This window comes from Populus euphratica, unplaced genomic scaffold (assembly GCF_000495115.2).
Source record: "Populus euphratica unplaced genomic scaffold, PopEup_1.0 scaffold134.1, whole genome shotgun sequence".
Classification (NCBI taxonomy): domain Eukaryota; kingdom Viridiplantae; phylum Streptophyta; class Magnoliopsida; order Malpighiales; family Salicaceae; genus Populus; species Populus euphratica.
The window spans coordinates 183,427-204,826 of record NW_011500021.1 but is presented as its reverse complement, the minus strand read 5'-3'; the positions used below and the strand labels follow the sequence as shown (position 1 = coordinate 204,826).

General features: G+C 32.2%; 2 protein-coding genes and 1 long non-coding RNA gene across 8 annotated transcripts; all 3 read left to right on the top strand.

The window, feature by feature from the left end:
- The first annotated feature begins 419 nt into the window (after nt 1–419).
- On the top strand, nt 420–7,145 carry LOC105141889 (probable serine/threonine-protein kinase cdc7). 6 transcript variants are annotated; one of them, XM_011049268.1, is made up of 16 exons: nt 420–944; nt 1,027–1,088; nt 1,440–2,366; nt 2,534–2,600; nt 2,689–2,751; nt 3,711–3,774; nt 3,885–3,978; nt 4,054–4,137; nt 4,222–4,311; nt 4,430–4,457; nt 4,864–5,360; nt 5,442–5,504; nt 5,977–6,086; nt 6,180–6,267; nt 6,349–6,678; nt 6,955–7,145. In XM_011049268.1, exons 1-15 carry the CDS (start codon nt 509–511, stop codon nt 6,661–6,663), a joined length of 2,988 nt encoding a protein of 995 aa, XP_011047570.1. In that variant the 5' UTR covers nt 420–508; the 3' UTR covers nt 6,664–6,678; nt 6,955–7,145. The 6 variants fall into 6 exon arrangements, with proteins under 6 accessions (XP_011047570.1, XP_011047569.1, XP_011047573.1 ...); XM_011049267.1 differs by having other exon boundaries at nt 6,896–7,145; XM_011049271.1 differs by lacking the exon at nt 6,955–7,145 and having other exon boundaries at nt 1,440–1,845; nt 1,882–2,366; nt 6,349–6,880.
- Nucleotides 7,146–10,965: 3,820 nt separating this feature from the next.
- Nucleotides 10,966–20,406, top strand: LOC105141888 (uncharacterized). Its single transcript, XR_845468.1, has 3 exons — nt 10,966–10,979; nt 12,927–12,928; nt 20,300–20,406. It is a non-coding gene; the product is annotated as an uncharacterized LOC105141888 (long non-coding RNA).
- LOC105141887 (bax inhibitor 1-like) lies at nt 15,209–17,196 on the top strand. Its single transcript, XM_011049265.1, has 6 exons — nt 15,209–15,379; nt 15,666–15,809; nt 15,938–16,029; nt 16,406–16,592; nt 16,708–16,863; nt 16,971–17,196. The coding sequence occupies exons 1-6, from the start codon at nt 15,263–15,265 to the stop codon at nt 17,016–17,018; spliced, it is 744 nt and encodes a 247-aa protein (XP_011047567.1). The 5' UTR covers nt 15,209–15,262; the 3' UTR covers nt 17,019–17,196.
- Nucleotides 20,407–21,400: the final 994 nt, after the last annotated feature.

Sequence of the window (21,400 nt, the reverse complement as noted above, 5' to 3'; positions counted from 1 at the left end):
TTTTATTTATTTAATTTTATTTATATATCTATTTTTATTATTTCTTGAATGAATAAAAAGTATTTTTAATAATAAATTCAGTAATTACAACCGATTAAATACCACAAGATAAATATTTTGATTTATATGTATTTTTATTTTGTTTTTATTTGTTATCAATAATTTTTTTATTTATCTATTTAGATACATAGTTCATAATTTATTTAATTTTATGATTATATTAATTTTTAAATTTACGTTTCTAAATTTTTAATGACAAAAAATACATAAAAAAAGCCTTCCTATTTTAAAAATATATAACCCGAGATAAATCACATGGCACATAGCGATTGTGGGCAATAATCCTTTCCAAAATCCAAACCCGTGAGGATAAAATTGGCGGGAAACTATTGCCGAATCTCAAAACATCAAAACTCCCAAATCCGCGCCTCTCTCTCCACCTTTCTGCAAATCCATTTATGTCCAAACCCTAAAACACTCTCTCTCTCGCTCACCACTCAGACTCGCTATGCAAACTCAGCTCTGCAATACGCAAGTCGCCCTCATCGACTCCCTCACCACCACCACCGAATCTGATTTACAAGAGAAGGCATGGCACATCCTCGCACTCCTCCTCTCAATCGGCAACCCAACTCCAGCTCCAGACCTCGCATCTCACTGTACTCTTTTCAATGCTTCACCGGATCTCATCGAATCTCTCTGCTCAATCTCGAACTCACCAATCACTTTGACTTCCAGCTATGACAATAGTAGCGACAACTTCCTGGTCACCATTTCTCCACTTGGTCTTTTCGCTTTGAATCAATTCCTATCCAATTTCAACTTGATTGAAGCGTTTGCGACTCGGATCTGGCATGCAATCTGCGGCCTCGAGGTTCCTTTGGAGGATCTTGTGAGGATGTATTTTAGGAAACGGAAGCGAATTGGATTTGATTATGCAGGTGGTAAATTTCTATTTTATTTTTGCCTTTTGGATTACTGACTGACTTGTTAGATTATTGAATTTATGGTGGTGTTATTATGCAGTGTACGATAAGGATCAAGAAGTTTGTCCTTTGCCGAAAAGAATTCGAAATGATTGCTGGAAGGTAACTCTTGACTGGTTTACTTAATTATGATTTTTAGCAATTTGCTCGCACTTTTTTTTTGGAGTTAAAGCTAAAATCTACAATTTCATTGCGATTGCTTCACTTTAGCAAATTTAACATGGGCTACAGAACCTGGAAATGGTTTCGGTCTTTTTCTTTGGCCCTTGTATTTGCAAAGCAAGTATACGAGAACTGGGAAGTTTATGAGGAACTTGTGAAAGACTGTCTTAGTAGTTTCTGTTCATAAAGAAAATCGATGAAATAATTTTTCTGGAGCTAAGTAACACGGTCCTTGTAATACAACCCTGCAAAATACATTTTTATGACGTGTGTTATTTGTAAATCATGCAGCTACCTTTTCACTTAACCGGGGATGCCAGCAGCAGCATTAATGTTGAACCAAGTTACATGCTAACCCAGCCAAATAATGTTATTCTTTTACCTGACTTTTTTGATAAAACCTTAGCCAGCGAATTAGGTTGTAAATTAAGGAATGTTGAACATGTAGAAGATGAGATGAATACAGGGGCTATTGTGGAAATCAAGGAGGATAAGAGAATGATGGCATGTGAGCTTGATGAAGATTTTGCTCTTCCCTTTGCAATGTTGGATAACGAAGCTGTATTCCAAGAGGCTAAAGTGGATGAGATAGATATTGAAAGTAGAATAGACATCAATGCCACATGTTGCTTGGCTAGTGTCAAATGGAGGAAAACATTTTCGTTGGAGTTTACGAGTATTAATGGTGCTTGTAATGGTACAAATGACTGTGATATTGAAACTGTAAGAACTGGTACAAATGACTGTCATATTGAAACTGTAAGAACTGAAACCAACGAAGAACTGTTAATTGATTATGGTAAAATGGAAGGGGAAGGCACAAACCATTTTCAGTCAACTAATACTACTTTTAATATGCCACAAGAAAGCAACTTTAGAAGGATGAATGAGCTGAGTTCTCTAGATAAAGAGGCAATAACTAACCATGTGAAAAATCAGGCTAAGGTTTCAACTACTGAGCTTTGTGTTCCTCCAAAGAAGTTAAAAGACTCAAAACCCTCCACCAAGATTAGGGTCACAACTGGTGTTGCTGCTTCTCCAAGACAGCAAGCACTCTGCCAGTCCATAGAACAAAAGAAGGCTGTTAACCCTCCTAAAGAGAACCAGCGCAGGAGAAAGGATCACATGAAAATCAGCATGGGGCAAAAATCAAAGCAGACATGCAATGATATTCATACTAAAGAAAGAAAGAACGATTGCGCCCTTAATTCTCCCAAGGTAAGCTTGACTCCTGCAAATTCTATGTTCGTAAGCTTTACACGTGCACCTGTTCAGTATGCCTAAATAGTTTGTTCTAAATGGAGCTAATTCACTGAAAGTAACTTAGCTAGTATTAGCTGTGTTCTTCATTTTCATTGATAGATCTATTGATGGTTTCTTTTCAGGATCGAGTGGGATCCAAAGACTTTCCATGCTTTGATTCTTATATTGTTGAAGAGGAAGGAGGCTCAGGTATGAAATCCTTCTTCATTTTCTGGCAAATCTGGCACATCATATTATGTGCGTTAATTGACAGTCACCTTTTAACCCCAACTGGCAGGTGGTTATGGCACTGTTTACCGGGCAACGAGGAAGCTAGATGGTACCACAGTTGCCATCAAATGTATGTAAGAAAATTCAAATGTAGAATCGGATTAAGGCTAATCCACTATCATTTATAGTGTTTTCTATACATAAGTTACACAATCCATTTATTATTCATTTCCATCAAGACGTATTTGAAGATCATTTGATTGCCAAAATCCTTTATTTAAGGATGGGAAAAATTGAGAATGTTTATTTGTCAGTACTTTTTATTAGAATTACAAGTTCTGACATGAAAATTATTCAGTAAATTAGAAAATGCTTATGCAAATCTCAGCTGATGTATATTTAACTCTTTTTTTTCATACTGGTGTGTTATAGGAATTTGAAAAATTTATGAACTCTGTTTTGAACTCAATGAACTCTGCACTGTTGATCATGGAATTAATGAAAATAATTGGGATTTCTCCTGAGTGGATCACAGTTGCAACTCAGGTTACAAGGCTTGTTATATGCTATCATAATCAAGTCAATCATTGTGGATATTGAAAGTAGTGCTTTTGAGGGCAAAGTTCATATTTTCTTATTTTCCTTGAAATAGGTTGGAATGGTTAAGTTATCACCCCAGTGAATGGAGTGGGGCCATGGGGGTGATTGGGGAGTGGAGATTTGGAAATCTATACGCTCCATTTCAGCATGGAGATGCATTCTGCCATATTGTAAATTTGTGTTTCTGTTTTATTCTGTTCAAGTGCATTTCTGCACTTTGCCTTTTATTAGTCAGCAATGATATTGTTCTATTCAAGTTGATGTGGATTATCAAAACATGTGAATACTCCAAGGAGTTAATGGTTACGCTTCTCATATAGCTGTAAACAAGTGAAGCAACTGTGTTAGATATGCTTCCTGATGCATTTAATTTTTACCTGCTTATATAATAAATGGGAAATGATAAGTCTTAGCATTCAGCCTGATTTTTCTGTGGAGGGATAATCCAAAGCACCTGCTAATATCCAGCTCCCCTTTTTGGTTCTGCAGGTCCTCATGAGAATGCTCATAGACATCATGTTAGCAACGAACTCAGGATGCTGGAGCGCTTCGGGTAAGCATATAGGGAAGTTTGCTTCACTTGCTTCACTTGAAAGATGTATATTGCATTTTGAATTAGGAAACTGATGGTCTTTAACCTGCTAGTTAATTCTTCCAATCCAGGGGCAAAAATTGTGTGATAAAATTTGAAGGTTGTCTCAAGAACCAAAATTCTGACTGCTTTGTTTTGGAGTATGTTGAGCATGACAGACCAGAGGTGATTAAAAGAAGCTTCAATGGATAATATTTGTCTCATCAATTAATTGATCTTGGTTTTGCTTCAACTTTTTAGGTGCTGAAAAAGGAAATAGATGTTTTTCAGCTCCGGTGGTACGGGCACTGCATGTTCAGAGCCCTTGCGAGTCTTCATAAACAGGTGAGAAGTTTTGCTCACACATTTTTTCCTATTTGAAGCTTTTTCACAGAAATAAAAAATAAGTAGTTCTTTTCATGTTAGTAGGGAGTGGTCCACAGAGACATAAAACCTGGCAACTTCCTTTTCTCCTGCAAAGCCAATAAAGGTTATCTCATCGATTTCAATCTTGCCCTGGTTAGTGACATTTTTTTTGGTACATCTACATGATTATCCAAGTGCCAAACTGTTTCACATCTTCACTGTTCTAAAAGAGTTAGGGAAGCTTATCTTGGTCTTTATTGTGTTTTGGCAGGATCTGCATCAAAAGCTTGGAACAATTAGTAAGCTTTATTCTTATTTGAGATTTTTATATTTAAACATGACATTAGCATGGAATAGTTTAGAGGATGAATTAGTCAGTCTTCAGCTGAAGATTTTATTTTTTGCCGATAATAAGTTAGTGAAGTTGCAAAATGAAATGCCAATTTACACGTGGACTTTTTTTGCCACTAAAAAGCTGGAAAATTTGCTTTTCCCTTGACTTTTTATCTTTTGATCTTTTTTTGATAAACCTTCTAGTTTCAGGCGTTTAGACTTGGGAGAAACTTAGCTATTACCTGCTCAATTGCAGATTCTTTGACCATAGGTTTGATGGAATTTATCATCAAATGTTTGAAAACCTAAATTGATGGAGCTTCTTTGTATAATTTATTTATTGTTGTTGTTGTTGTTGTTATTATTTTGCAGACAAATCAAAGGCAGCTAATGACGTAAGCTTCAATAGTGTTGCAGCTTCCAATGCCAAATATGTCCCTCCTTCGAAAAGTAGGAGGTTCCCAGGTGGTAAATTCTTGGATGCAGTTGATCTGGGGGCGATAAAAGACTTCAAGTCTACTTTGGAGGCCAAGAATGTAAAAAAGAAGGCTGTTAGGAATATTATGATAAGTCAGGGAGCAGATGGCTCTGTTGTAACCTCGGTCAAGGATGCAACAAGTGCTAGGACTCCTTCAGCAGAAAGGATGAAAGAGCCTCTGCCAAGCCAAGGTAGGAAGGAGCTTATCAGCTTGTTGCATGAAGCAATGCAGAGTCCAAATCAAGAAGCATCAAGTTTTCCAGCTTCTATGAGGAAGAGGATAGCTGCGCCTCCTGGAAAATTAGATGGAAGACATATTTATCTTACTCCAATGCCTCTGCACTCAACTGGCATAACAGTTGCTGGGATTGGCTTAGTTAAGAACAAATGTGAGTTTCTATAGTGTGTGCCTTAGAGAATATATTTGTCAGCACTTCTTTCTCTGTTTCACTGATGAGGTTGTTTGTTATTAGGTGATGGGAAGAACAAGAAAGAAGGCCCCTGTGTTGGAACTAAAGGTTTCCGGGCTCCAGAGGTAAGTATCAACTGAGATGACATGACTCTGTTTTTTTTTACGTAGAATGGATGGAATTCTACTCCAAGGTTGTTGGTAGATAGTTACATTGTGCACTGGCCATTAAATTATGGGCATAATCGCTAGCAGATGCATTTGTTCACAGTATGATCTTATATTGTATGGATTCATGTTCTGATATCTTTCTCATGATCTTCAAAATTTGTCACCAGATACCAATTTCTTTTGTACATGCTTCAAGCTCATGTTAGAAACAAGGCCTAACGTGGTCTTTAGTTAGAACTTGGTAGTATAAATTATGGTTAGGCTTGCATAAAGAATGTGTTCTCCAGGTTCCACTTCCCAGCGAAAGTAACGTGTCAAAATTTAATGATAAGAGCACCTGACTTCTTGGCAAGGGCATTTGCATATTTTTTTTTTATGGTTGTCAAAGTGGTAAAGTCGAGTTTCTTGTTGTGTGTGGTTCACGCAGGTCTTGTTGAGATCTCTCCATCAAGGGCCCAAGGTTGATATTTGGTCTGCTGGGGTCACCTTATTATACCTGATAATAGGAAAAACGCCCTTTTATGGTGATCCCGAACAGTAAGAACAATTTTTTTTTTTTACCACCAATAGAAGTTTGGCGCGCTTCGTTTCATCCACCTCTTTTGCTAACCATATTACTGTCGTTATTAGGAATATAAAGGACATAGCAAAGTTAAGAGGCAGTGAAGATCTGTGGGAAGTCTCAAAGCTACATAACCGAGAATCCTCATTCCCAGCGGTATTTACCATTACTTGTTTTGATCTTCCATGAATTATGAGAAGAAAATGGATTCATGTTCAAGAGCTCATTCTTTCTCAGGACCTGTATAATATGCAATCTTTGCCACCCACGACACTTTGGGAATGGTGCAAGCTGAACTCAAAAAGACAAGATTTCCTGGATGCAGTCCCAAGCTCACTTATTGACCTCGTGGACAAATGCTTGACAGTGAATCCCAGATTGAGGATTAGTGCAGAGGATGCTCTAAAACACGAGTTCTTTGCTCCATGCAATGAGAGCCTTCGAAGGCAGAAGCTGATCAGGCAGGGACACAGCTTGGACCCTCGAACTAAAACCCCTTCACATGGACAAGGCGTTGCCAGACCTATCAAGATTTCTCAACGGCAACCTTGATCAGATTTATGGACGGTATGTCCTCTTGACTCCATTTGATTTAGGCTAACCATCTACCCATATCTTTTCGATAGGATATTTGCTTATTCTACTGCTTGTAAGAGAGTAAATGTAATCCCCTTGGAAGCTTGTCCTTGTCCTTTTTATCCATTGTAAAATCTTTTACGCGCGTTGTACCTTGACTGATTTCGAGAATGAAATATATAATTGTACACAAGCGCTTTATTTCCAGAAAAGAAAATATGGCTGCCTTCCTGCTCTGACGTGTCCAGAATACCTTTTCAATTGTAGCTCCGTTCCATGTGAAGCGATGCCACCTTTTTTTCTGAACCAACTGGAATAAAGATTGTTTTCAGGTGGTGTGCTATCATTAATAAATAATAATTGTTCCTTGATAGTTTTTATGTCAATTGTCATAGGAAAAATGTATAAGATCGGGATTTAACGAGACGTATATGAAGGTTTTGATAATTGTTTCAGAATCTATATCTGATGTATTTTGTGCTGTTTTTTTGGGCTCTTATTACATGTACAAGCAATCACCTACAAATGCGACCAATGTTTTCTGCTTGGAAACATTAATTGCAATTTTTTAGAATGGTAAATTATTATTTAATCCTTGTGTTTTGAATGAAATAATTATTTGAGTCATTTGTTTCATATTTGATCGTAACTTATGTGCTTTAGTTGTTTTTTTTTTATTATTATTATTATCACAATTAAATTGTTTTATTACCTAAAATATCTTCATTTGTTATCAAGATTTTAGATCTTATCTACTCTAGACAAAATTAAAAACTCATTTAAAAAGGGATATTTAAAAATCTCAATAATACTAATAATAGTCAACTCTGTTCATGGTACTAACTTTTGATTTTCAAAAACAGAAAGACCTAACATACAAAATTATAAAAAACAGAGAGGCTAAGTTATAATATACTTGTTTTATAAAGTGTAATAAGGCTATACAAGAGTTTAAAATTGTTACATTTAAGAAATTCTTATATATACAAATTCAATAATAAATATGATAGTTAATTGAGAGGTTTTTACAATTTTATGTGCATGAAATCTACGTGTTTTATAAGAGTTAATTAATTCTTTAATTTTAGAGCTTATAATGAAAATGGAAGATACGGCTAATAGAGGGCTTCGTTTTATTCCAAGTAGGCTTTCTACATGACGCTTTTGTTTGAAAAAGTTGATTGCAATAGATCTTCAAGTATGCGTAATTTTAGGTTTTCTGAGAAAAAGAATGTGAGAAATTAATATGGAACAATAGACTTTTTTAAGAAAATCTTGATTCAATTTTTTAAAATTAAATTTTTTAAATATAAGACAATGAGTATTTTGATTTAAGCATAACAATGAACGAAAGTTTAAATATTAATGAGTGCATATATTAAGATAGGAAATGTAATAGCTATATATACAAAAAAAAAAAAAAACAATTGAATGAATGTGATCTGATTCAATGATTTAGATGCTTTATCTAATATCATTGTGGAATGGTAATTAAAGTGCTTGCTAATTAATATCAAAATTTGTGTGATTAATGAATAGGATTTTGAAATTCATCAAACTCAAATCTGATGCAATTAATTTGCATCGTGTGTTGCCAGAGAAGCAATTGAGGTTTTTTCTGGCTTGACAATGAATGCATCTGTGATGTACATGGTAAACTTGGAAATTAGAAAGATCATTATTGACAATTAATGACTATAAATATATTCACAATACATTTGGTTATTATTATTTTACAGGCCATGCTAAGTCATGCTAAGTTATGTGTTGGATTAATTTTATTTTTATTTTTTTAACATAATAAAAAATATTTAAATTATAGAGAATTATTTGATATTGTTGTTAAATCCAACGCAGTAGGTGAATCTCAATATCTCTCAATTCAACACTTGTCAAATTTGAGTTTAAAATTAATCATGTGATAGTTCATGTGAAAGTTATTTAGATATAATTTAGTCAACTTGATTGGTCCAAAGATAATAATTGATTAGTAAAAAAATTTAAGAAAAAAATTGAAAGAAAAAAATAAAATTAACAAAAAAACCCTCATGATCCAACTTCTTATCTAATTCTAGTTTAAATTTAAATTGTGTGAAAGTTTTCATATAACCAGGTAAATTTTCATAAATAATGTTAGTTTTTTTTTTTTAATATTGAAGAGTTGTTATCAAAAGAAAAAAAAGGGGATGGGAACACAAGAGAATGCTTATTGATATAAAAAAATAAAAATAGATGGCAATATATGCATATGTTATATATGTTTCCATGATTAAATATACTATATTATTGTCCCTTCATAATTAAACTAAGGATAAAAAAAAAATTGAATGCTAAAAACAAATGAAAAAATTGAAGGATAAAAAAAAACCTAGAAATAAAAAAAAAAACTTAAGAAGCATTTGTGTTGCATGCTTGAAGTTTTGAGAAAGAAAATCATGTTAATCTCAAGGAGTGTATTTTTTGCATGAAAAAAGTTGTTTTTCTTAGTTATATTATTAGTAAAAAAAATAAAAATGGATGAGTAAAATGTGAAAATTATTCAAGAATAATCCATGTCTAAATAAATTACCAAAGTAAAAAGCTTTCATGATTTTGGTAGTCTTTATAGGAGATTTGTTAAGGATTTTAACATTTTAAGGTTGTTAAGAAGTCTATTAGCTTTAAATAGGATCATAAACAAAAACATGCATTTAATCTTCTAAAAACAAATGCTAAGGCTTGAAAAAAAATTATTTAAAAGAGTTTATTGGTCTTTTTTCAGGTAAATATTTTCTAAAAATTTCAATAAAGTCTTTTTTTTATTTTAATATCAAGTTATCAACTCAAAATCAAAACCTGTAAATAATAACTACAAACTCATTCTAATATAAATAAGCATTGCAACTCTACTAAACACATCAATTTTCATGTCCCTTGTAGTTTTATTTTTTTATATAGTTAACATTGTATGATTTTAAATACAATATTTAAAGCTAATTTATTTATAATAACATTAATTTTTTAGGATACAAACACATTCAAATATAAATACAACAAAACTATATTACCAATTACCATTTAAAGTAAGGACATTGTTCTTAATTACATACATGGTAAAAGAATAATTTAATCATTTTAAAATTTATTAACATACAGATGATATAAAACATAATATCAATATTTCCAATACAAAAATTAACTTTAATAAGGATTTTCATTTATGCTTCTACTTTCTAGCTTGAAGATGTGATGTACCAAACAACATATTTATATAGTATGTGAATATTTGATAAAAACTAGAAAATTTATACTTATTAATAATACATAATTTAAATAAGAACTATTTGAAGCATACACAATAATATATATACTATCTCACTAAATGAAGTACTTATCGTCAATATATTAATTTAATTTAAATTTTATTTTTGTCAATCTTTTACTAGATATCTTCTTCATTAATTAGAATATGACTTTCTCAGGTTGTCCATTAATTAGTATGTTATATCTGAAGTTCAAATAAGTAAGAAAGAAAAGGAAATAGTTCAACTAATGTGTCCATTTCAACAAGGTATTATTTTCATTAATCAGGAAATAATCTTTCAACATGCTTATTTAACAGGGCATTAATTTCATTAACTAGAAAATATTCTTTCGACATGCTCATTTATTTAACAAGGCATTATTTTCATTATTTTTATTTCATAATTTCTATATTAAAATTACAATCAAAGGAAATTTCTTCTAAAATACTAACTTAAACAATTAAGTTATTATGGGGGTATTTAACACCTACCTAGTGTTTGTAGACGTGAAGCGGTCCTCTGTTGCTAATTAGATTTTGTTACCTCTTCTGTACCAATATAAAAATCAACATATCAATTATTATTCATAACTAAATGATAAAAATTTCATTTCATTTTAAGTTAAGAAGAATAAAATTTTCCTTTTTAACCCTCCATAAAATTAACTTTCTAATTCTCCAACAATTCATCCGATTTATCTAAAATCACTCTTTTACATTAACAAAAATCTAAGTTAAAATTCTTTTTCTCCTTTTCATATGTCATGGCTGAAATTCCTTCAAGAAAAAAGGGTGAATATTTTATTTTTGTAACATCCTTCACCATTCCATTTATTAACATTTATAAGTCTATAAATTTCCACAATTCCTAAACAATTGCATTAAATTCTTCAATCTCCCAAAACTTCACCTTTTGCCGAGACCCGTAATAAAAAAAAAAGGGAGGGGTTTGTTTCTTCCATTTCTAAATTAAACACTTATCCATTAATAATTTATGCTTCCTAATATAGTTCAATCATAAATTGCATTATTTCAATAATCAACACTATAAATCCTCAAATTCATATAATCATAACAATTTAATTTCTTCATCAAAACAAAAAATTATAATAATTAATCATTTTAATCATGTTCTTCAATTTACTTGGATAAAGTTGAAAAGAATGGATGCAAGAAAAATTTAAGTTTTCTTATTCTTTCTTTTTAAACCCTACCTTTAGATTTCTTTCTTCAAAACAAGTTTCAAGCATTAAACCAGCCCTCTTAATTCTTTTTTTTAAGTGCTAATCACTCTAATTACACTTTTTATATATATAATTTGCAAGGAAACAACTAAAAATCATACAAATCTTATCCTTTTTTTTATGGTTTTTAGCCATTGGCTAAAAGAAGAAAAGATAAGCATTTATATAGTCTCATCTTTTAACTTTGCACATTGACCCCTTTTTTTTAGTATTTTTCAAATATGTCACCATCCTTTTTTTCTCAATAAATTAATGCCTTATAACTTTCTTTTGTTTAATTTTGACCTCTAAATGTTTGCTTGCTTATTTATTTATTTATTAACCACCACTACCATGATTACCACCACCACCACCACCACTACCACGACTACAACTATGACTACCACTACCACTATGACTACGACTATGATAACAATTATTACTACGACTACTACTACTACCACCACCACCACCACCACAACTACTACCACTACAATTACTATCATAACCATTACCAGGACTATTACTACTACCACTATAACTACCATTACAACTACAACTATCACAACCGCCACCGCCACCGCCACCACTCCTCTTACTGCTACTACTATTATTATTATTGTTCTTGCTCATATTAAAATATAATAGGCTTTTACATAAAAGGCTATGTTCATCATCTTTATTAGCATTACCTTATTTTTCTAAAGCTTAAAATTGAGTATGATATCTCATAAATATGTGTTGAAGTTGTTTTGATGCATGAAAAGCAACCAATTACCTTTTTTTAGTGAAAAGCTTAATAAAGCAACATTGAATTACCTAACTTATGACAAAGATCTTTATATATTCATGAAGACTTTGAAAACTTGAAAACATTACTTATAGTTGAAAGAATTTATTATCCATTTAGATCACGAGTCAATAAAACACTTGAAATGATGTGATAAGTTGAATATAAGGCACCCAAATGTGTAGAACTCATTGAAACCTTTTCATATATGATTAAGTATATGTAAGGTAAGGATAATATAGTGACAAATATATTATCTAAGAGGTACATTCTTCTTTATACTTTGAATATGAAATTACTAAGTTTTGAGTATGTTAAAGATTTGTATCCCAATGATAATGATTTTGCTAATTTGTATAATGTTTGTGAGAGGTAAATTTTATAGACTTAATAGTTATTTACTTAGAAAGAATAAACTTTGTGTGCGTGATAATTCTATGCGAAACTACTTATGTGTTAAGCTTAAAGAGATAGTTTAATGGTATACTTTGGTACTAGAAAGATTTTAGAAGTTTTGTAAAAGCATTTTTATTAGATCAAAATGAAATGTGATGCACAAAGGGTGTGTGATAGATGTGTCATGTATAGGTAAGAAAAATCTAAAATCATCCTATATAAGTTATATAATTATTTACTCGTGCCTAAAAAATACTGGGTAGGTATTTCTATGTATTATTTTAGGTTTATCTAGGTCAAAGGGGTATGGGTTCTTTTATATATATATATATGTCTTTTAAGATGCTAAATTTCTTAGCTACTTTTAAAAGGTTTTAATGGGAAAGTTAGAAACTAAGTTATTGTTTTCGACTATATGTCATCCATAAACAAATGTTCAAATAAAAAAAAGTAAATAAGACTTAGTTACTCTATTGTGTATTTTCATTTAAAAGAATATGAAAAATTCAAAGGATTATTTGTCATTCAATGAATTTGCATATAATAGGAGTGTGCATTCCACTATTAATCATTTACCATTTAAAATTATTTATGGTTTTAACTCATTATTATTTGGATTTGATTTATTTACTTATTGATGAAAGAGTTAGTCTTAATAGTAGTTAAAAAGCACTTTATGAGAGTGTTTGGCAATATATTGAGAGAAAAAAAGAATAATATACATTTAAATCTAATAAAGGCTATCCAACATATTATTTTTGAACCAGATGATTGAGTCTGAAAGTATATATGTAAGGAAAAATTTCAAGCTTATAAAAGATTTAAGTTATAGCCTAGAGGGGATAAAAATAATTGAAGATCAAATTCTTTAGAGGAGAGAGAGAACAATATGAATCAACAAGCATCACTAAATGATCTATTAGAGATTTTAATTAGGCATATTACAAGGTCAAGAGCCAAGAAGATTAAAAAGGCATTTAATTGTGTAATTCAAAATATTTAGGTGAAGCTAAGCATCAAGACGAGTTCAAAAGATAATCATGCTTTACTTAATATAATCAACACAAGAAAAGGAGTTGAGAAAGTCTAGTAGCTTATGGATCGACTAAGAAATCTTGGTAGCTTTTTGGTTAGACAAAAAGAGGTGATTCTAAGCTTAATTTTCTTAATGCATAATTTTACACCAATACAGATAACTTTCTATCTAACCTTTAGATTATGCTAAAAGTTTTATAGAAGATTCATGAGGCCTTTAGTTTATAAAGTTAAGATTTCGTAACAATTAGAGTTCGAGAAGACTTTAAGATGTGACCTAGAAGATATTATATGAGAATTGCATTATTTTTCTAATTGATTTAATATTATTTTTTATTTTATTTAGAATTTTATTTAGCTTTTTTTTATGATGCTTTACCTAGAATTAAATAAGGTTATTTAGCTTATATTAAGGATTTTTTTTTTAGAAATTGCTTATTATTTAAAAATAATATTTTATGTGCGGCAAAATTTTTTATACTCTTGATTCTTCATTAAACTCCTTAGAACTTATCAATGATATTTTTTTTATGACATTCATCCTTATATTTTAAGTTATTGATTCTTTATAATTAAAGAGTAAGAGTCTTTCATCCTATAATTTCAATTTTTAATTAAAATAGTTATTAAATCAAGTTTTTTATTAATATAATTTTAGCTTTGTTTATTTTATATGTACATCATGGTTCTCATATTTTATAATCACAATCTGACAATTAATATAAACTTTGAAATTGCAAAATCCCTATATAAAAGGGCTAAAAACTTGATCCTTGGAAATCATAAAAAAAGAAAATAAAAGGAATATCAGCAGAACAATAAATAAGCAAAACCTAAAGATTTGATAACATGAACAATAGCATAAAGAGAAAATAAAAGGGGAGTTGGTACTTTTATTACAAATCAAGACAGGAAGAGAGAATACATGAAACGGCTCAATTCCCCAAAAGAAATAGAAATACCTAATCTGTATAAATAGGGCTTGGAATCTCAAATCCATAATAATAATAAAAAAAAAAAAAAAACAAAAAAGAAACCATGAAAGAAAAATACAGTAAAGCTTTTCCACATACTAAAGGATCAAAACAAAAAGAAGTTCAAATATAAGGCCCAAACCTGCTTTATTAGTGAAGTTCATAGTGGCTTGAGAGGACATCATTTAGTTTTTTTTTTTTTTTTTTAATTGTTAACGGGAATATTAATGTTGATGGTGGTTATGTGCTCTGCAGTCTCCGTTTTTATGACGTGGCAAGATGTTATTGGTTGGAGGACGTAGCATTTGACGAAGGCTAGTGTAGTAAAATACAGCGGGGTTGAGGTTTTTGCTTGGCGACGAAGCGATGTTTATTAGAGAAAGATCTCTTGCTTGTCCCCATCGCTCAAGCGTTGACCCTGACCTTCCCATAATGACCTGATTTCCTTAAATGCCCCTCTGTCCATTTCCCCTGCTTGCTTTTGATCAAAGTTTTTTTATTTATGTCCAAAGTACAAATAGAGTAGTACAATGTTCAATACATGGTGCGGTGATATTTGTAAATAGTAACTTTATTAATAATACAGAATAAATTACAAATAAATCACTATTTATATATTAAAGTACAAATAAAAGCATCGATCCGGGGTCAGGTGGAAGCGATACAAAAAATGACAGCTGCAAGGATTCCAAGAGGGACAGAATTGTAACTTGGGTGCATCAAACAAGGGGGCAATATCGTAACTCGGTCACCAGAAACTTCCACGAAGCAAACTGCAACCGGACACGCCCGCACACATATATAATGCAAAGCACAAGGCAATTCTCGAAGACACAACAAGATTCGATCACTTGACCTTTTCTAACACCAATCAATGGACGCCTTCGCTTCCTTCTTTGACTCTCAATCGGCTTCAAGGAACCGTTGGAGCTACGATTCTCTCAAGAACTTACGCCAGATCTCTCCTCTTGTCCAGAATCATCTCAAGCAGGTAACTCTTTTTTTCCCTGGACACGTCTTTTTGGTTTCCATCAATATTCGTGTGATAGGGACAATTATGATATAATAATTTGAGAATAATCGAGCTTTTATGTCAAATTTGCGTCGGATTTCTTGGGTCTTTTTATTAATTAACCAGGCGGAGCTTTTATGTCAAATTTGCGTCGGATTTGTGGGTCTTTTTATTAATTAACCAGGCGAGGTGGGTGGGTTTCTTGAAAAATTGGAAATCGATTTCACATCTCTTGGTTCGTGATCTAAACTTGTTAAACTTGCAGGTCTATCTGACCTTATGTTGTGCACTGGTTGCATCTGCCGCTGGGGCATACCTCCATATTCTGTGGAATATTGGTGGTCTCTTAACGACTTTCGCATGCTTGGGATGCATGGCTTGGCTACTTTCCATATCTCCTTATGAAGAGGTATTGTTTGGTCTTTTCTATGGTTTTTTTATTCCTTCGGGTGCGGTCCATATTCATTTTTCTGGTACTGACCCGGTTTCTCTTCTTGGTGTTTGTGTTTTCTTTTTTTCGTTTTTTTTCATGAGCAGCAAAAGAGGGTTGCTCTCTTGATGGCAACTGCACTCCTCGAAGGGGCTTCTATCGGTCCTCTGATTGATCTGGCCATTCAGATTGATCCAAGGTACATGTCACTTCGACGATTTTCGTGTGTATGTTTATATAGGTATCAAACAATAAAGTCTGGGTTTTAGCTGTAAAATGGATGGTAGTGTGCATATTTTTGACATTCTGCAATTAGTGTATTTGTAAAATGGTGATATTCTCTGGTGATGGCGGTTGTGTGGTCACTCACTGAATGAGTTGGTTTAGGTGAGTCCGATGGTACTAGGAGACTTATCGTGCTTGGAATGATGTCTTTCCATTTGGAGGCCCATTGCTTGCACGATACCCTTTAGATACATTTCTTTTTGCTAGGACAATTATGCTTATGTAGCCCTTTTTAGCATGATGATGGGGTGCACAGCACTGATATGTGGATGCTTTTCTCGTTCCGTCAGTGTTCTGATTACAGCTTTTGTGGGAACTGCGGTGGCCTTTGGATGTTTCTCAGTAGCAGCTATGTTGGCTAGGCGTAGAGAATATCTTTACTTGGGTGGCTTGCTTTCATCTGGCCTTTCCATCCTTCTATGGCTGCACTTTGCATCCTCCATCTTTGGGGGATCTGCAGCCCTCTTTAAATTTGAGGTAGGGTATCTCTGGCTATGAAATTTTTCATGATCATTTTTTATAGTTCATGTTTAGCTGCTTTTTTTTGCCTGATTCTAACAGCTTGTTATTCTGGTCTTGATAATGTTCACAGCTGTACTTTGGGCTTCTGGTGTTTGTGGGCTATGTGGTAGTTGACACCCAGGATATCATTGAGAAAGCTCACCTTGGTGATCTGGACTATGTGAAGCATTCCCTGAGCCTTTTCACCGACTTCGTTGCTGTTTTTGTCCGAATTCTCATAATCATGGTAAGTTGAACTGAAATGCCCGGATTGAATAGCCATCATCAATGCCTTACAGTTTTTCTTCTGTTATCATATTCCATTAGCTGATAAATTATCTGTTTGATGTGCAGTTGAAGAATTCAACTGAGAAGGAGAAGAAGAAGAAGAGAAGAGATTGAATTTGAGTGGAACCTGACTTTGTACTTGCTTATGTAATATGAACCCAGCTCTCTGCTTCTTGACTGAACCAAATCGATGTTAATATTTTGAACTTGTAACTAGTCGTATGCCTGGTTTTATACAAATGCTTGAAATTTGCCTACAAGATGGTGACTGGAGTTGGAGGCTTTACTGCTACTACTGTGCATCTTGGTGTTTGAGACTGTCTCCTCATTTTGCAAATTCTATTTTACACCTGTGCATTTGTTTTTTTTTTTTTTTCCCAACTTGAGCTATAAATCTGACATCAAATAGAATTGTGAGTTCAAAGAAAAACACGAGTGGGAAGAGGGACGGACGAGTGGCATGGGAGTAATTTAATGCCATTCAACTCGAATCTCTATTTCATCTTCATTAAAAACTCATTACTTGAGTTTATTTGAATAGTTTTTAAATTATATTTTTTTATTTCGAGATATTTTAATTTCTTTTTTTTCATAAAAGAAAATGATTTTGAGTTAAAACAATGCGTGGCAAGGTGGATTTTTTTATATTGGTTTTTTATTAAATTAAATTTTTTAATCAAATTTTTTATTTAAGTTAGAAGTTATTTTTAATCAATTACATCTATAATCTCTCAAGTCAAGAAACAGTTTAAATTAATTTATAAAAATCATAAGGAATTACGATTTTTGTAAATTAATCTTTAATTTTTTTACTTAAAAAGGTCATAATGTGATTTTGTAGAAATAATTTATACTTGAATAAAAAAATTATTATAGAATTAAATCAAAATCTTAATTTAAAAATAATGGAAGTTCATAGATTTTAATTTAATACAGTACTTTTTTTTCTTCAAAATGTTATTTTGAATATTTTTATCAAACAAGTTGCGACTTAAAATTATTTGAACTTATTTTTATTATAAGTTATTTATAAAAACAGTTTTTAAGATTGTGATTTAAAATCAAAAGTCATGTTAATCAAATTCTTGATTATGTTTTTCTGGTTTCTTGATTTATTACTTCCCAACAAACCAAGAGTAAAAATAGGAATTTACCACCCGATAAAGACATCTTTGTTAAAAACTTAGAAATTGAAGATGCACAATCGGTTCTAGTCTTTCTTTCTTTCTTTTAAATCTAAATCTACGCTCTTCCTATCTTTGCATAATGTTTTTATTGTGTATGTTGTTGATTTTATTATTCTTTCAATAGTAAGCAAACCTGGGTGATGATGTTATAAAATTTAAAATGTTTATAAATATGATTTTTTAGTTATTGAATTATGAGTTAATTAAATGTTCTCAAAATTACATCCATTTTGGAGGTTATAACTTGATATAATATAATACTTTTCATGCCTACAACAAAAGTTCCTTGCTGATGGATTTAGGGTCCAGCAGATGTTTAAATTAGTATTTTTATATAAAATATAATAAATATATAAAAGAGTATTAAAATCTAATAACAAGGTTGTTTGTTATTAATTTAGTATGAGAATAAAAATTTTATAAAAAAATAATATCTGTATATTGATAACAAAAATTAGAAACATTTCAAGGAGTATTTATAATTTATAAATTTATAAATTTTTTTATTTTTTTTTAAAGAAACTAAAAAGTCATTTTGTTTTCAAGGAGTATTTATAATTTATAAATTTTTTTATTTTTGTTTAAAGAAACTAAAAAGTCATTTTGCTTTAATAGCATTAATAAAATATAAGTATTCTTTACTCATGTATTAACCAGAGATAATTATTTCTATTATAATATTTTATATATGTATTAACGAGGGGTAAATTTTTCAAATATAATTTTTAATAAAAAACAAATATCTTTATATACATAGACACAAACATGAGGAGAAAAAAAATGGTTAGACTCATGTCACAAAGTGAGGCTCAAAGAGAACTAGGATAGCATTAGAATGTGAGTCCAACGCTCTAGCTACCCAAGAGACGTTGGATGCACCCACAGCGCCTAGGCTCAAGCTCCATTGATGATCCTATTTAAGCAAGCAAAATATTATTGGTTTGTTTGCTTTTTGACTCGAAACTTCATACTTCATATCCTTCCTTTTTTCATTTTTCTTTTGTTTTCTCTATCCTATTCTAGCAATTTTATGTTTTAACCAGTTCCTGTATACTGCACTCACCTTTAGTTCTGAAATCTCAATGAGTTTGTTTCCACATTACATTCCATTTTAATGAGATCTCTCTCTCTCAGTATAGGCACACGAGAGAAAGGGTAGTGCAATAATTCTTCCCATATAAATCTTGATGCTGTGGACTTCTGGGGTCTTAATTTTGGTAAAGAGAGACAATAGTAGTGCAACCAATGCCCAACCAGAGATTGGGTTTGACTAGGAAGAGGTATGGGGGCGAGGATCTTAGTGAGATAGAATGTACATTGTGTGATATGCGGGAGACACTGTCCATTGGAAGACAAGATATGGGTGAGGTGAGTTTTCCGAAAGGGAAGGGGTTAAGGAGTGTTGATGGGGTGTGGTTTTCAAGGAAGGTAATTTTGTGAAACGTAGCAGTGTTGAGTCAGGGAGAAAAGAATCTCTCCGACTCCTCCTCCATGCTGTTTCCCAGTTCATCTTTATCTCAATCCTGACATATGGTGTCCACAACACTACCTCATCTTCCATCCCTTAAAGAGCCCTCCCTCCTCTTTACAATGTCTCAGTATATCTATAGACCTTTACTCAAATTGAAAACTAGCTATTTTTAGAGATTACTTTTGCTGGAGCATGATCCTGGTGCTTTCCTATTCAGTGATGCATTTTTACTGGTTTGATTGTTTGAATGTAAGCTTTGTATTTATGCTTTTGTGCTGACAAATGACATTTCTTAGTCTGATTCTATCCAAGATTGGAATAACATCCTACTGATGTGCAGGAGGCCTCATTTAAGATTACTTTAAGCCAATCGACAAGCAAGCTGAGTTTATAATGAAGAAACACCTTGAAGGGGAGGAGAAATCGATGAAGGTCGTGCAAACACGGGCTTTGCTTGAGAAACATGAAGCAGGAAAAAAAAATGCAGATGTGAAAGATGGGGACAAAGATCAAAGTAACCAGGAGATGGAATCCACCACCAAGCAGTACGCTCGGCTGGAATGTTCAGATTTTTTTCTTTTCTTTCCTGTAGTGTGTATCTCTGCTTTCTTTGTGACGTAACCAGGAGATGGAATCCACCACCAAGCTGTACGCTCCGCTGAAATGTTTAGATTTTTTTCTTTTCTTTCCGAGTGTGTATCTCTCCTTTCTTTGTGATAAATTTTGGACGTGCTGAGGCAGCATTTTATGATAGATAGGTGTTGCTTGTTGCAAGAGGCTGTTGCCTGCTCTGCTGTCTCTTCTCATTCCCAGTAACCATTAGTCACTCTTCACCAATCTTCGAGCAAAAAGCTATCAAAGAAAAATCTTATATTGGAAACCTTTTGTCACTATTCAGATTTCTTGTTCTTTCTCTCCACTCATGATGAAAGATGCAGAAGAAGCTTCATAACACCAGGTCCATGACTCCACAACTAGACAGATAAAAGCCTGTCCTGATACATGCATGGGGCCTCAGTGATTTTTATCAAAAGTTGATTACAGACTGCTACAGGTCCCTCCCTACTGGATGGTTTTTCACTCTTCCACATGCCATTGATAACCTGTATGACCCCAGCACACCAAAATTCAAACCGGCCAAGATATGAGATCGCCTTTCCTACTTTGCATTATCCAATCCAGGGCTGGCTTTCTTCTCAGTGGGTTTTTATTTATTTATTTATTTCTTTGTTTTTGTTTATATTTTTAATCTGCAGCTGCTATATCTTTTAGGGCGTGTTTAGTGTGCTGAGTAAAACTGTAGGATGAGACTGGATTGCAAGGAAAAGGATACAAAACAACTAGTCATCCTGTCTTTTTCTAAGCAATAAATAAAAATAATTAATTTATCTTCTTTCTTTCTTTTTCTTATTAAACCACACATTTTTTTCATTGAATTGTTTGTTTTATAGGTTTGGTAAATAAGAAAATCAATTATTTGATTTATAGATATATTTCATTGCTTTTTATAGATAAGATTATTGTTCTATTTATATATTTTGATGTAATAAATTTAAATAAAAAACAGTTTTGAAATTGGTTTGAAATAATATTTATTATTTTTCAAAAACAATTATTTATTTTATTTATTTGTTTGTTTATTAAGATAATAAAATTAACTAATTGGGAGGGAATGTTTAGGTAAGTTTTATCCCATAAGATAGCAGAACAAGGGGAACGAGTATTGATGAAAATCATCACAAAAACCAAATTTTTTTTCTTATCTCATGGGGGCACATGAGTTTCACAGATCATTTCTTTTGTCTTGTCAAGTTCCGTGTATCGAACGACTTCATTAA